This window comes from Orycteropus afer, unplaced genomic scaffold, assembly GCF_000298275.1.
Source record: "Orycteropus afer afer isolate SDZICR_OR568_19922 unplaced genomic scaffold, OryAfe1.0 scaffold00311, whole genome shotgun sequence".
Taxonomy (NCBI): Eukaryota; Metazoa; Chordata; class Mammalia; order Tubulidentata; family Orycteropodidae; genus Orycteropus; species Orycteropus afer.
The window spans coordinates 3,515,292-3,531,598 of NW_006921898.1; the positions used below are offsets into that span (position 1 = coordinate 3,515,292).

The window sequence follows — 16,307 nt, forward strand, 5'->3', positions numbered from 1 at the left end:
GACTCTGATTTGACCTTCTAGCCTAGTTTCTTAAAGATTTGTTTTAAAACATGGTTGCTTATGATATACTTTAAAAGGCAAAATACAAAACTGGCACCTAACTAGGGGTGAAAACATTTTTTTCTTTTGTTTCCATTCATATTATATTTGCCTATACAATATATTTTCAGTTTTATGAAATACTATTTATTTTTCCAAATCTTTGTAACTTCATGGTTCCATCTGATATAATGAGATCAATATACCTGTAAAAATGGTATAGTGTCAGACCTCTTCTGATTTCAGGAGAAGAGAAAATCAACACCAGTATTAGCTCAAAGCTGATTCCTATGAGTTGGAGGTCACATATACATCCACTCTCCAATCTTTTCACCAGTTCTGGCACCAGCTGTCCTTCCCACAACACTCTCTACTTCTCTGCTGGATTCAATTATTCCTTGCAACAGCCATGAAGAACTCATAGACCATACTGAGAGCTATAGGATTTATTAGGAAAGTTAACAGGCTACAACTCGGGATCAGGATCAACTCTTAAGTAACATGATACAACTCAGGAGACAGTTTAGGAGACATCAATTAGCACAGCTTTTTTGCTGATACCCGGCCCTCAATCTTGGCCTGGGCCCTTGTTCTGGTCAGGCAAATGTTACAAAGCTCTACAGCAACACTAATAAGTGCCCAGAGGCACCCCACTCTGCCAGAAGTCTCCTGCCTGAAGGCACTCAGCTTTCTCACTACCTGGGTCACCAGGCCCACTCTAGCCGCCTAGCACCAATTTCCTGGTTCTGTTGGTACCATTTCTCTGCCATGCTTTTTGCCAATACTTGCCATTTCACATTGCTCCAGTGTTACAGTTTTGTTTCCTGGGTCTAGCAGGTTCTCAGGGCAGGAAACCCAGGTCCAAAAGATAAGCTCCATTCCTGGTTCTTCTTGATCGTAGTGAGGTCCCCCTCTATTTCTGGGATTGGTTCCCTTTAAGCCAGGCAGGAAGGCAAAACTGCCCAATCCTCTTGGTGGACTGGACAAGCACATTATCTACATAGTCCCACTCAAATCATTTTTTGACAGTTATAAGATCATTGCCAGAAAGGGCCACATTAAAGCAATTCACTGTACTTCAATGTACCCTACGTTAAGCCAGTTGTTTGATAACCAAAAACACTTGAGAGGTTAGTATATAAAGTTCCACTTCGACTTAAAAAAGGAAAAATGAATCAGTATTCTGGTTACCTAGTGTTGCTCTGACAAGAAATATACCACAAATGGGATGGCCTTAACAGGAGCTTATTCTCTTATAGTTTGGAGGCTTTAAGTCCAAGTTCAAAGTGCCAGGCTTTAGGGACTGGGTGAAAGCCCCAACCTTGAGGTCCAGCTCTGCCTCCTGCTCCTGGCCCACTGGAGCTAGAGGCGTTTCTTCACTCAGACAACTGCTGGCGGCTGAGGCTGCGAAGCCAAAGGTTGACAAGTAAAAAGGCATAGGCCCGATGTTACCAAACCACATGGCAGGCCATTAATTCAAGTTCATTTTAAGTCCCAAGGTTGGCAGTGCATGGCAGGCTGCTGAACAACAACAAGGCTACATGCAGGGTCGAAGCGTGCCATAAGCTAGAGACCCATTCCCAAAGTTGCTTCTTATATAGGGGAAGCAGACCACATTCCCTAAGGCAGCTACTCAGCTGCTTGTGGTAGATCCCACCATGGAGTTGATTGCCAGTCTCATCATGGGGAGTAACTACCACCAGCTGCCCAGCCACTCAACCAGGCCAAGACAAGTTGACACACAAACATAACCACCACAATCAGCCTAAATAGTAAACTCTTGGACCAATGCTATTTATTCAGGAAAAAAACTAAAGGCAAGTACCTCACATGTTTCATTAGAAGATTCTTTTTAACTGTCTCACTCACCCAGTTTTGCTTTACAGCATTATACATTTTATCAATCCTTTTCATTTGGGAAAATGTGGAAAACTATTTTGAGAAATACATCTGGTGGCACTGGCACTAAGCCATGAATTATTTTTAATTAAGGCATATACCTAAAAATATTCTTGCCTAAGCTTTAACATCTACAACAAATACATGACTTAGTTCCCAGGAGTTAAATATCCCAAAAATAAAAAGCCAAATAACGTATCACCATCAACTCAACATGCCCCTATAAGACAAAGTAAAACTGCTATATTCAGCAAATCCAATGCTATAAATCTTATGGAAGAAGATTGCTACATCTCCCACGGAGTTTGGGTACAAACTGCCAACCTTTTGGTTAGCAGCCAAGTGCTTTAACCACTTGCAGTGCAGTAAATTACCTGGTATGGCTTTTCTAGCCATAAGTCTTTGTAAACTCAGTGGTAGAATTTGCTGTGAGCAACTGAGGAGCTCTTGATTGTAAAAGTTATCCACCTGGGGTATTTCTGTTCCGAGTGGCACAAAGCAATGTTCTGGGAAGTTCACTCTCTCTCTCTCTGGTGCTTAGAATTCTGATGTTAAGATTGGCTAGTTTGGCCACTCTGCCAGGCTCAAAAGGAGGCCTCCTAGAGGCAGATGTCTTTCTGACTGCTGGCTGAGAAGGACATGCTGCTGAGAGAAACGCACTCCTGAAAGACACGTGCTGCTGAGAAAAAGACACCAAGAGACACACATTGCTGAGAGAGACACCAAGAGACACGCATTGCTGAAAGACAGAGACACTCGTTGCTGGCAGGGAGACTGAACGTTTTCCCTGAACTTAAATTGTAGCCTGCTGCTTACCTAGTAAACCCCATAATCTGTGAGTTCTGTGTGGCCACTGCAGCAAATTATTGAACCCAGCAGAGAGGTAGTGGGTGCTGCAGGAGGAATGGTTGGTGTCAGGGCTGGAGGGAGGCGCCATGTCTGGCCTTGCAGGGATAGTTCTTGGGCTACTGATAGTGATTCTGTCTTCCTCTTGTGGGATTAGAGGAGGTCAGAAGATGTGGCCTCCCTGCCCCTTTAGCACCACTGTATCACCAGGGCTCCTCCCAAAACATAAAGCCCTCTGAAAATGCTGTTTTTTGAAGATACATTATAAACTCATACATTTCTGAGTAGGAATCTCAAGATAATGTGAATCATACTATATAAAACACTTTATATAATGCTATGTGCAAATTTTATTCTAAATGACATACAATACTTGATAAGTACAATCAATACATATTACAGAATGAAATCTGTGAGAGCTGAATTTGATGGGACTGCCTTGTTTTCCCGAGTCTTACAAGTTTTCCACCTTTGATAAGGTGCTGTCTTACCATTTTTCTATTGTCCATTTTACTGGAAATATTTCTGTTTTCCTTCTGACATTTTTTGCCACTTTTACTATATTACTGTGTTTTAAATGACTGAAAATTTCTAGCAGTTTCTGATCGGATCATTCTAGTGGTTCATATAGTAAGAGAAAGGAAATAAACATTCATGTATTTAGAGGTAAAGGGACACAGAACTTTCAAATGATTCAGGAAAAAAAAAAACGAATATACAGTCAATTCTCATAATTCACAGTACTTATATAAAGTCAGCAGGAATACTAAACCATTGATCCTAGACAAAATACAGGGCTAGTTTTCTGTGAACTTTTGGTCACAAAATTTTCTATACTGTACAGTAATGCAAATAAAGAAAGCCCTGAAGAAAAACATTTTAAAAAGATCAAGCACTTAAAACTTTATAAAAACATTAACTAAAATCTTACTTTTAATACAGCAGCAGGATGTATGATGGGGCAATACACTGTGGCTAAACCTCTCAATATTGGCTTGCCCCATAAGAACTAAGGGAAAGGTTCGTGGAACACTGAAAACTTGCTCTTCCACGTAATTCTTTTCCTGTGTAACTTAGCTGGAATTTTTAAAATTCTACAATAGTCTCCTAATCTACAGAACCTATCTTACCTCCAAGCTTAATATTTTCATGCTGTATAATCTTTTAAAATGTGCAAGCCAAGGGGACATCAAGCTCAACTGGCATAACGTAATACAGAAAAACATTGTTCAGCATCCTACTTTGGTGAGTAGCAAATAGGATCTTAAAAGCTTGCAAGCAGCCATCTAGATGCAACCATGGGTCTCACCTTATCAGAGCAAAGAAAAATGAAGAAAACCAGACACAAGGAAACAATTAGTCCAAGGAACTGGTATACCATGCGATCCTCAGCCCATAGGATTATGAGACCAGAAGAACTAGATGGTGACCGGCTACCACTGTCAACCATTCAGAGGGGAATCTGTGTAGGAGGTCCTGGATAGAGTGGGAGAACAATATGGAACAAAACTCAAAATCACTACCAAAAAAAAGGACCAAGTTTGCTGGTCTGATAAAGCCTGATGGAACCACTGAGACTATGGCCCCTACCTGCCCTTCAGATCTGGAATTGAACCCAGAAGCTTCAGCCAAACAAAAGACAGGCGTATGAGCTGAACATTCACATTAGGTAGACACACTCCTAGGAGAGCTCAATCATGGGAGAATAGAAGGGCGGTGGATGCATAGGGAGACAGCTCGGGGGCAGGAGTGCATGGAGGGAAGGACACAGGGAAGAGGTGGCTATGGGGAGGAAATGGGTGGGGAGCTGCTGCATTGTGGGAAATTACAGTCAATGTCAGGAGACAAAGGGTATGTGAGCTGCTGTATGGAAAGTGAATTTACTCTGTGAACTTTCACCCAAATCACAATAAAAATCTAAAAATAAAATAGAATTAAAAAAGGGGAAAAAAAAATTTACAAGCCAGACAAAACTATCTGAGAAAGATTTAGCATTCTCTGTGACTATAAATTTCTGTGGATTTCTGTCTCACAACAATGCTGCCCACTATGCTTTTTTTAATCAGTCATCATCTCATGAATTCACAAATTTCCTCACTTTTCCATAGCTTCAACACACACTTTAGATGCTACTTTAACATATTCCAGAGCAGCCTCTCACACAAAACAGTTTTCTCTCCCTTTCTCTGGATGTACCATATTGTTGATACATTAACACTGAATTCATGGCCAATAACACTGTAATTCATGAATGAATGAAGCTCATCCTAACACATCTCCGTAAGGCACATCACAGCTTTCTTGTTTTTAAGAACACTAGACGGCACTTCAGCACTGCATTTGGGGGCCACTGTAATCAGCACAACACCCAACAAAAAGCACAAGAACAAGAAAAACATGGGACTAAATATACTGTGCAAGGACATTTATTTATAAAAAATAAGAGTTGAGACAAGTAAGTAAGATAGAAAACTACCTTGTTTGACCTCAGACGGAAAGCATGTGGAAGACTCAAATTTTAGCCACTCTGAGCATCTCCTCAAATGACCAACCACAAAAGTAAATATTGATTTTAGAGTCACAAATAAATTTTAGTGAGTAGGTGAATTCACAAATGCAAAATCTACAAACGAGAATCACTCTACATACACACATAGTAAAAATGCTTAATAAAGCAAATGTGGTAAAATGTTAGCAATTATGGATTGTGACTGAAAATAAAACAGTTCTTTATATATTCTTGAAAATTTTTCACTGTGAAATAATTTTGAACAAAAGAATTACCAAAAAACCTCAATTAGTCACAAAGTTCAGAAAATAAAAATGCACTGACCAGAGAGTAATTCCTGTTAGCAAAAAATTTTTGAGCACACACCTGCGATATCTGAACTTATTTATAATTATATACATGTACTTCTTATAGTGCTAATGGACACACAGTACAGATCACATATAGTACATATAATATAAACACTATACTAAAAAGTAACTATTTTAAAAGGGTAAGCTGAAAAATACATCAAAACAGAAGGTATGATCTCACTGCGCACCTGTGGCATCAACCTGTAAAAATGGCATGGCAGCATCAGACCACCTTCTCCTATTTCACAAGGGAGGAGGAGACACCATCAGCATCAATCTAAGGGTGATCCTTAGGAAACAGAGGTCAAATATACCTCCACCTTCCACCCTTTTTACCAATTCTGATACCAAATGCCCTTCTCACGGCACTTCCCTGCTGGGTTCAAAAATTCATTGTAATGGCCATACAAAACTCACACACAATACTCACATTTCTAAGGTTTATTACAAAATTAAAAAAAAAAAAAAAAAAAACACCTCACTGCCTTTGAGTCAATTCAACTCATAGCGACACCTCCTTGGGTTCTGAGGCAGTATCTCTATGGAATTAGATTGCCCAACCTTCCTGCCAAGGAGTAGCTTGGTGGGTTTGAATTGCCAACCTTCTGGTTAACAGTCAAATGCCTTAGGCACTATACCACCAGAGTTCCCATTAGGAAGTTAACAGGTTATGATTTACGATCAGGAACCATTCAGAATATAGTTCTTCAATCAGGACAGCTTCCTGGCCATTCCCCCAAGCTTTCTCTCTTACTCCCTCAGCCTGGCCTCTGCCCAGCTCAGGCAAGCATCACAAAGTTCTTTAGCTTGGTCAAGTCCCAGAGGCACCCTACTCTGCTAGGAAGTCTCCTATCTGAAAGCATTCCGCTTTCTTCCTCCGTGGGTCAACACACCCACTGTAGCTGCCTTGCTCAGTGGGCCATCCACCACGCTGTCTCACGCCAGTCTCCAGGTCCCACCATGGCAAGGATTCATGTATCTATCTGCATTATTAGCAGGCTGTCCAACCCCCTTGGTGGAGACATCTTATTTTCATAGTCCCATATAATCCTTTTATGAGAGTTACAAGAGCATGCATGGCTGTTGTTATGTGCCGTCAAGTCGGCCCTGACTCATAGCAACCCCTCCTTGGGTTTCCGAGGCAGTATCACTACGGAAGTAGATTGCCCCATCTTCCTTCCAAGGAGTCGCTGGTGGGTTTGAACCGCCAGCCTTCTGGTTAGCAGTCAAGTGCCTTAGGCACTATGCTACCAGAGCTCCTATGCATGGCTTGTTGTTGTTGTTGTTAGGAGGGTCATATGAAGTAATTCACTGCACCATAAACCAGTAACTTCCAGATCGATTTCTCTAGAATTCCAGATCTCATTTCCTATGGCTTATGAGAGTCCCTGAGTGGCACAAATAGTTAAACACCTGGCTACTAAACAAAAGGGTTGGCAGTTCAAATTGACCCAGAGGTGCCTCAGAAGAAAGGCTTGGCAACCTATTTCTGAAAAGTCAGTCACTGAAAACCCTATGGAGTGAAGTTCTACACTTAAACACACATGATCACCATGAGGCAGAATCAATTATTCAGCAACTGCTTGGTTTGTTTTAAAAACAGGATTGCTGAAACAGAACAATGGATAACCAAACTCTGGTACATACACACAATGGAATACTACATGCAACACTAAAGAATAATGTAGAATCTGCAAAACACCGCATAACATGGATGAACTTGGAGGACTTTATGCTGAGTGAAATAAGTCACCACAGAAGGACAAATATAGTATTAGTTCATTATTGTAAAAAGCCAAAGAGAGGTTTATATACAGAAGGAAACTTTCTTTGCTGGTTACCAGGGATGGGAGGGAAGAGAGGGAACACTCAAAAATAAATAATAACAGATAAATAAAAAGAAAAAAAAATGGGATTGCTGAAATTGAAGTCTATTTGAGATTCAAAGTCAATTGAGACTAAGTCTCTTTCTCTGCTTTTACTTTTTCTCCTTAGTGGTAAAGATTGCTTAAGGCAATCACCGTAGTCAATTCTTTCTTGTTGTAGCCCCCACCCCAAAATCACGAAGTTTTACCACTAAAACTCTTGCAATTCCTTTTGGTTCTCTTTGAAACCACTGTTTCTTCCACAGGCCTTCACCATGGGGCCCAAGAGCAGCTTCTTCATGGAGAACTTGCTTTCAAAGTCTCCAATCTCCACAACTTCCAACCTATTCCTCACAGTGATTCTAAGGTATTGTTCTGAAACTAAAACTGACCAAAGCCACTTTGTAATTTCCGACATGCTATGGTTCCCCATCACCTTCAAGATTTAAAAAAAAAAAACAAAACAAAACTGTTTATGGTAACCAACTCCTTTCATGATTTGATTCCAGCCTACTTCTGTCTACTGCCCTATACTCACCCTCAGCTCAAACCTTGCTGAACGAATTATATGCAACTTTCATCAAGTACTAAACTTTCTCAAGCCTTTATATTTCTGTACATGTTGCTACCAATGCCTGAAAATCCCATCCTCCAGCATTCACTTAAAGAACTCATATTCAACTTTCCAAACTCAGTTTAATAATCCTTTCCCTATGAAAACCTTGCCAGGAAATGTCAAAAGCTCTGTTCATAAAGCTCACTAGTGTGTGAGGCTCCTAAGGACGACCTGTATCACTCTTTGTATTCTCAGGACTTGGCACATAATCAGATGATAAATATTTGCTGAGCTCAAATCAGTGGAGGGAAAAAACATTTTCTAATAAATGTTACTAGGATAACCTGATAGACATATGGAAAAAGAAAAAACTGAATACCAGGATAAATTATAAATGAATCAGGGTTAAGTATAAAAATTGAAATCATACAAGTAGAAGAAAACATGGCTGAAATTACTTTAAAACACTGGAATAGCAAAAAATTTCCTAATTATGATTAAAAAACCCATCAATATATTTTTGACTGAATAAAAATAAACATCTGGATGGCAAAAAGTACCATAAGCAAAGTAAATATGTTTACAAAGACCAGTAAACCGACATTATTATTTCTTATTTTCATTTACGGGAGCTCTGGTAGCATAGTGGCTAAGACACTTGCCTGCTAACCAGACGGCTGGCAGTTCAAACCCACCAGCCACTCCTCGGAAGGAATGCTGGGCAATCCTACTTCTGTAGTGATACTGCCTTGGAAACCCAAGGAGGGGTCGCTATGACTCGGGGCCGACTCGACGGCACATAACAACAACAACAACATTTTCATTTACAAACTAAGAGATACCAAAGTTTTAGTACAAAAAACAACGTGCCTATATGCATCAGATTGATTTTTGTACATCAGAGGAGCTCTGGTGGGGTAGTGCCCAAAGCATTTGACTGCTAACCAAAAGGCTGGCAGTTCAAACCTACCAGCTACTCCTCAGAAGGAAGATGGGGCAATCTACTTCCATACTGATACTGCCCCAGAAACCCAAGGAAGGGTCTCTGTGAGTTGAAATCTACTCGACAGTATATAACAACAACATATACGTCAGCAATGAACACCCTAAAAAGGAAATTAAGAAAATAATTACATTTGCAATATAATCTAAAGGAATAAAATAAAACTAGTTGCCACTGAGTTGATTTTGACTCTTGGCAATCTCATGCATGTCAGAGCAGAATTTTGCTCCAGAGAGTTTTCGGTGGTTAATTTTTCAGAAGTAGATTGCCAGGCTTTTCTTAAGGTTTGTACACTGTAACTACAAAACACTGTTGGAAGAAATTCAAGAAGACCTAAATAAATGAAAAAGAATCCTGTGTTCATAGATTAGAAGACTCAATACCACTAAAATGTCACCACTACCCAATACAACCTACAGATTCAATACAATACCTATCAAAATTCCAACATTCTCTTTTGCAAAGTGGAAATGCCAATCCTCAAATTCATTTGGACTTGTAGAGGCATCAAATAGCCAAAATAATCTTGGGGGAAAAAAAAAGAACAAGACTCATACTTTCTAATGGAAAACTTACTGCAAAGCTCCAATATTCAAAATAATGTGGTATTCCCCTAAGAACTAACAGACTAATGAAACAGAATTGTTGTTGTTGTTGTTTTGCCGTCGAGTCGGCCCCAACTCATAGCGACCCTTCCTTGGGTTTCCGAGGCAGTAGGATTGCCCAACCTTCCTTCCGAGGAGTGGCTGTTGGGTTTGAACCGCCAGCCTTCTGGTGAGCAGTCAAGTGCCTTAGGCACTATGCTACCAGAGCTCCTAATGAAACAGAATTGTTGTTGTTGTTGTTATGTGCCGTCGAGTCGGCCCCGACTCATAGCGACCCCTCCTTGGGTTTCCGAGGCAGTATCACTACGGATGTAGGATTGCCTAACCTTCCTTCCGAGGAGTGGCTGGTGGGTTTGAACTGCCAGCCATCTGGTTAGCAGGCAAGTGACTTAGCCACTATGCTACCAGAGCTCCTAATGAAACAGAATTAGGAGTCCAGAAATAAACTCATACATGACCAAGGAAGCCAAATTCATTCTACAGGCAAAGAATAGCCTCATAAACAAATGGTGCTAGGACAACTGGGTTTCCACAAGCATTAGAATAATAATAATTAATACACCAGATATAATAATAATAATAACACACCAGATACAAAAATTAAATAACAATGGACTGAAGACCTACATGTAAGAGCTAAAAATCATAAAACTCTTAGAACAAAACTGAGGGGTAAATCCTCAGGAATCTGTATTTGGCAATGGATTCTCAGATACCCAAAAAGTACAAGCAATAAGAGAAAGAATAAACTGGTCCTCATTAAAATTAAAAACTCTTTTGCATTAAAGAATATTACCAAGAAAAGAAAGACCAAAAAAAAGAAAACCTACAGAGTGGTAGAATGTATTTGGAATTTGTATATATGATAAAGATTCAGTATCTAGAATGTATAAAAAACTACAACTCAACAACAGAAAATGAATAAAAAATGGGCAAAGGACTTAAATAAAAATATCTCCAAAGAAAATATACAAATGGCCAAGAAAACCAAAACCAAACCAAACTCACTACCACTGAGTTGGATTCAACTCATAGTGACCCCTCCTTGGGTTTCCAAGGCGGTATCACTACAGAAGTGGATTGCCCAACCTTTCTTCCCAGGAGAGGCTGGTGGGTTTGAACCACCAGCCTTCTGGTTAGCAGTCAAATGCCTTAGGCACTATGCAACCAGAGGTTGTACAAATGGCCAAGAAGCACATGGAAAGATGCCCAACACCATTAGTTATTAGGGAAATACAAATCAAACCCACTGTGAGCAAACACTTCACCCCTCTTCGATGGCTAATAAGGAGCTATGGTGGCATAGTGGATAAGGCATTCAGCTGCTAACCAGAAGGTCAGTGGTTCAAACCCACCAGCCGCCGTTCCACAGAAAGAAACCAAAAAACCAAACTCACTGCCATTGAGCCGTTTTCCAACTCACAGCGACCCCTTCTTGGGTTTCCAAAACTGTTATCTCTACAGAAATAGACTGACTGCCCAACCTTCCTTCCAAGGAGTGGCTGGTGGGTTTGAACCACCAGCCTTCTGGTTAGCAGTCAAATGCCTTAGGCACTATGCCACCAGAGCTCCTTCCACAGAAAGAAGTTGGAGCAATATATTTCCATAAAGTTTAATAGCCTCAGAAACCCAATGGGAGTCTCTATAAGTTGGTACCAACTCAATGGCAGCGAGTCTGGTTTGGTCTGGAGGATGTCTAGTATACAAAAAAAGAAAATAACAAGTTGATGAAGACTAGAGGAACTAGAACCCTTATACACTGTGGTAGCAATGCAAAATGGTCCAGCCATTGTGGAAAACAGTATGGTAGTTCTTCAAAAAGATAAAATTTACATGGCTTCCAGGCAAACAACAGACAGGCACACAAGGTGAACATTTATATCAGGTAGATGCACTCCTTAGAAAGATCAATCAGTGGAGAACAGAAGGGCAGTATTTGCACAGGGAGATAGCTCAGGGAGCAGGAATGCATAGGAAAGGAGGACACAGGGAAGGGGTAACTATAGGGAGGAGGTGGGAAGAGTGCTGTTATAATGTTATAAAATTGCAGTTCATGTCATGAAACAAAATGTGTATAACTGCTATATGGAAAACCAATTTACGTTGTAAACTTTTACCCAAATCACAATAAAAAAACAATTATAAATTTCAGAAGACTCAATTTAAATTTAAAATTGCCAAAGGATGCAGCCGTTCTATTCTTAGGTATATACAGACTACCTGTATATCAAAGTTCCTTATAGCATTATTCACGAGAGCAAAAAACTAAAACCCAAATACCCATCAACAGACAAATGGATAAACAAAACACGGTATATCCATATAATTAAATGTTATTCAATCATAAAGAGAAATTAAGTTCTGATACAACATGAATGAACCTTGAAAGTACTATGCTAAGTGAAATAAGTCAGATACAAAAGGACAAGTATTTTATAATCCCACTGATACGAAATACCTACAACAGTCAAACAGAAAGATTAATAGCACCAGAGGATGGGGGCAGGGAGAATGGGGAGTTAAAAATAAGAGAGAAGAGTCATCAAAAACACAAATTTTAAAAATATTTTTAAAAAGAGAAAGAGAGGGGAGAGGGAAAAAAAAGTGATGAAAAAGAACACCCAATCAGAAGGGTCTGAGATTTTAAAGTCTACCAATTGATTCAATAGAAGCAGCAAATAGCAGAAGATTAGACACTGACAAACGGAAGATGTAAATTATAAGAAAAAACATGCCGAGTTATTCCTGGAAATTTACTGTTTATATAATCAGAGGTCAAAATATAAATAAAGGAGTACAGGATAGCACAGAAGACTAACAGACTAAATGTTCTGAGTTAAAAGAAACATAATTGAATTTTTAGTTCATGATATTAGACTTATTTCTGAATTTCAAAGATCAAAAATATTTCTAAGATCAGTGTAAAAAAAGGAAAAATAATAGGTAGTACGAGATTTTTCTCTCTACAAAATCAAGCATTAGGAATCTCAGGGGACAGTGAGTTTCTATTAATGGGGGAGGAACAACTTAGAAAAGGAGGGTGAGAATCATCGTACAACTCTAAGAAATGTAGTGTCACTGAACTGTGTATGTAGAAACTACTGAACTGTTATATGTTTTGCTGTGCAACAATAACAAAAGAATAAAATTAAATATAAAAAAAGAAAACCTACAGATTTCAAAAAGGAGGAACATAAAACCCATTATTTATTTACTAAGCCAAATGATCAGTCAAAATATCAACTCTAAGGACAGCATAATGTATTCTCAAACAAGCTCAGAACAACATCCCACCTACAAAACATAAAAACTTCAAGAAATAGTATTATAGTCATGACACCTAAATCAGAAGAATGAAGGCAACTTGGTATACTGGTGGCTGTGGGGAATCACAACCTAGTCAAATGCCAACAGTTACATCTACATAGTAATTACTGATATGCTTAATGCAATGCTGATTCCTGGAAAAAAAAAAAAGATTCCTACAATTAAAAAAAAAAAACATAATATTCTGTAGCCAAAATTTTGTTGAGATGTCTCCTTTCTTCCTTAATTCTATGGGTGGTTCAAACCCACCAGCCACTCCTCGGAAGGAAGATGGGACAATCTACTTCCTTAGTGATACTGCCTCGGAAACCCAAGGACGGGTTGCTATGAGTCAGGTAGGACTCGACAGCACATAACAACAACAAACAACAACATCAGCTCGTAGCAGCAAAAGAAATACCTGTAGGCTGCACCCAAGAGAACAGAGACTAAAGATAGACCAGTGTTATACTGATATACTTACAGGGAGTTTGGTGAAGGCTGGATTGGTGACATGCTTCCCAAAGGCATCTTCCTGGAACTGGAGAAGTTGTACCACAAGACCAGCCAGTGTTTTATTGGTAGGAGCATCAGCATGAACATACTGCAAGATAAAGATAGACACTCAAAAATTAATACAAAAGTGCAGAAATGAACAACCCACTTACTTCCGGTTATCTATTAAGCTCTGGCCCAGTGGTATATTTACAGATGACCCATTCATTGCTGTAAAGGAGCTTACAAAAACAAGCATGCAAAAAGTTATCTAGCATGATGTGGATAATGTCAGAAGCCCATTTAATGACAGAGACAGCAAGCTGGCTTCACAGTAAGGAAAGATAGTAACATGAAGAGGAAGGATAAACTGGAGAGCTGAATCAAATGAACAAGTTTAATTTGGTATTAAATGCTCAGTATTACCTTAAGAAAGTGGTGTGTATTACCTTGAAGTGTGGCGGTGGTGTGTACTGGTTAAGGCACTAGCTGCTAACCAAAAGGTCGGTGGTTCAAACTTACCAGCTGCTCTGCAGAAGGAAGATGAGGCAATCTACTATAAAGATCTACAACCTTGGAAACCCAATGGGGGGGGGGGTCACTATGAGTCAGAATCAACTCCATGGCGGTGAGTTTGTTTTTTATTATCTTGAGAAGTCATGCCACTCTCTTATTTTTTTAAAAAAGCTCCAATTTGGGGCAGGAAAAATACCTGTACTAATATCCAATTTCACAAAAGATAATGAATAACTAAATTTTCCTTCCAGAGGCAAACCTCTTTTCAAGTATCAACCAACATGTCCAGGTTAACTGGTCTGTTTCTATTACAATCAAGCATTTCTAAGTCATTTGTACATAGCAAAATTAGATCAACTGCAGTCTGACTCTAATATACATGAAGATGAATGGTTCTCAATTTGTGCTATGGCCAAAGATGCAGCTTAACAACCTGCTCACTGCTATCAAGTCGATTCCAACTCGCAGCAATCCTCAGGGCAGAGTAGAACTGCCCCATAGGGTTTCTAAGGCTATAAATCTTTATAGGAGCAAACTGTCTCATTTTTCTCCTGTAAAGCAGACAGTGGATTCAAACCACTGACCTTTTGGTTACCAGCCAAATGCTTTAATCACTAGGCCATCAGAGCTCCTTACAGGTTAATAGAAAAGGGCAATTCTTCTTAAAGCGTAGCATCCTCGCAAATTTTCACTTGTTGGGGTATATTAGCTTTTTAATGCAAATGAAATAACCAGCATACAAATAATCTTGCTGAAGACTGCGCCATTGTTGTGTGCCTTTGAAATAGATTCCGACTCAGAGAAGAACTGCCCCATAGGGTTTTCTAGACTATAACCTACAGGGTCACTATATGAGCTGGAAGCCAATGCATGACATACAACACTTTTCTGGAGCAGATCACCAGATCTATTCTCCTGTAGAGCCACTGGTGGGTTTGAACCACCAATCTTTTGGATAGCAACTGAGCTGCTTAACAATTGTGCCACCACGGCTCTTTGAAGACTGCTTTATTTTACATGAAATCTCATAGATGAGAGGTTGGCAAAATCCAGCCCATTGCCCATTTTTGTATAGCCCACAAGCTAAGAATGGTTTTTACATTTTTTAAACGGCTGGAAAAAATAAAAACAATGGTACTTCCTGACGTAAAAATTAGGATATTCAAATTTCAGTGTTCATAAAGTTTTACTGGAACACAGCCATATTCATTCACTTATGTGTTACCTATGGCTGCTTTCATACAACAACAGAGTTCAGAAGTTGCAAATAGGGGGATCATTTTTTTTAGGCTAAAAGAATCTGGCCCTTCACAGAATAAGTGCCTACGGCTGTTCTAAGTGACACCTTTCTAGCCATATAAAAAGTTTTATTTTATATTAATTTAAGTATGTTCCATAAAAACACATTTCCACAAAGGTACAAAGTGGCACATGTGTCACACACAGATCAAAAACTGGAGGCAATGGGGGACATCAACCACATATGGCACAACATGGGACATAAAACTTTTGTTCTACATCCTACTTTGGTGAGCAGCAACTGGGGTCTTAAAAGCTTTCGAACAGCCACCTAATATGCAACTATTGGTCTCCCCTCGTCTGAAGCCAAGAGAGTGAAGAAAACTAAAGTCATATGGAAACAATTAGTCCAAGGGTCAAACGGACCACAGGAACCTTAGCATTCACAATGCTGAGACCAGAAGGACTAGATGATGCCCAGCTACCAATGCCAACCACTCGGAAAGGAATCAAAATTGGAGATCCTATACAGAGGAGAAAAACGTGGAACAAAAGTCAAAATTGTAACAAGGACCAGGCTTACTGATCTGAAAGAGACTAGTAAAACCCTTTGGGCCTGGAATTGCTCTCACTCCTGTGGCTTAACTCTCAGCCAAACAGACAGGCCCAGAAGCTGAACACTGCTCCAGGTGAATGTACTCCTGAGAACAATCAACCATGGGAGATCAGAAGGGCAGCATTTGCACAGGCAGAAATGTAGGGAGGCAGGAATGCATAGGGAAGGACACAGGAAAAAGGTAACCACAGGGAGGGAAGTGGGAGGTGAGATGTTACATACACATCAGGAAATATAACCCAGTTACCACAAAACAAAACGTACACATGAACTGTTGAATGTAAAACAAATCTGCTTTGTGAAATTTTACCCAGATCACAATAAAAAGTTAAAAAAAAAAAAACTGAGCAAGTTTTAAAATGTTAAGAACTTCACCCAACAGCAGCACAATATACATTCTTCTCCAGTGCACATGGAACTTTTTCCATGATAGACCATATGTTAGGCCATAAAGCAAGGC

The 16,307-nt window shown here is 39.6% G+C and overlaps 1 protein-coding gene across 1 annotated transcript in view; it reads right to left on the minus strand.

Annotated features, from left to right (window-relative positions):
- The window catches only part of SMARCC1 (SWI/SNF related, matrix associated, actin dependent regulator of chromatin subfamily c member 1), a 200,353-nt gene that overhangs the window by 172,951 nt on the left and 11,095 nt on the right, over positions 1-16,307 (minus strand). Inside the window, exon 3 of the mRNA XM_007951765.2 lies at positions 13,466-13,585. Within this exon, the coding sequence (XP_007949956.2) occupies positions 13,466-13,585 (120 nt within the window). The remainder of the gene's footprint in view (positions 1-13,465; positions 13,586-16,307) is intronic.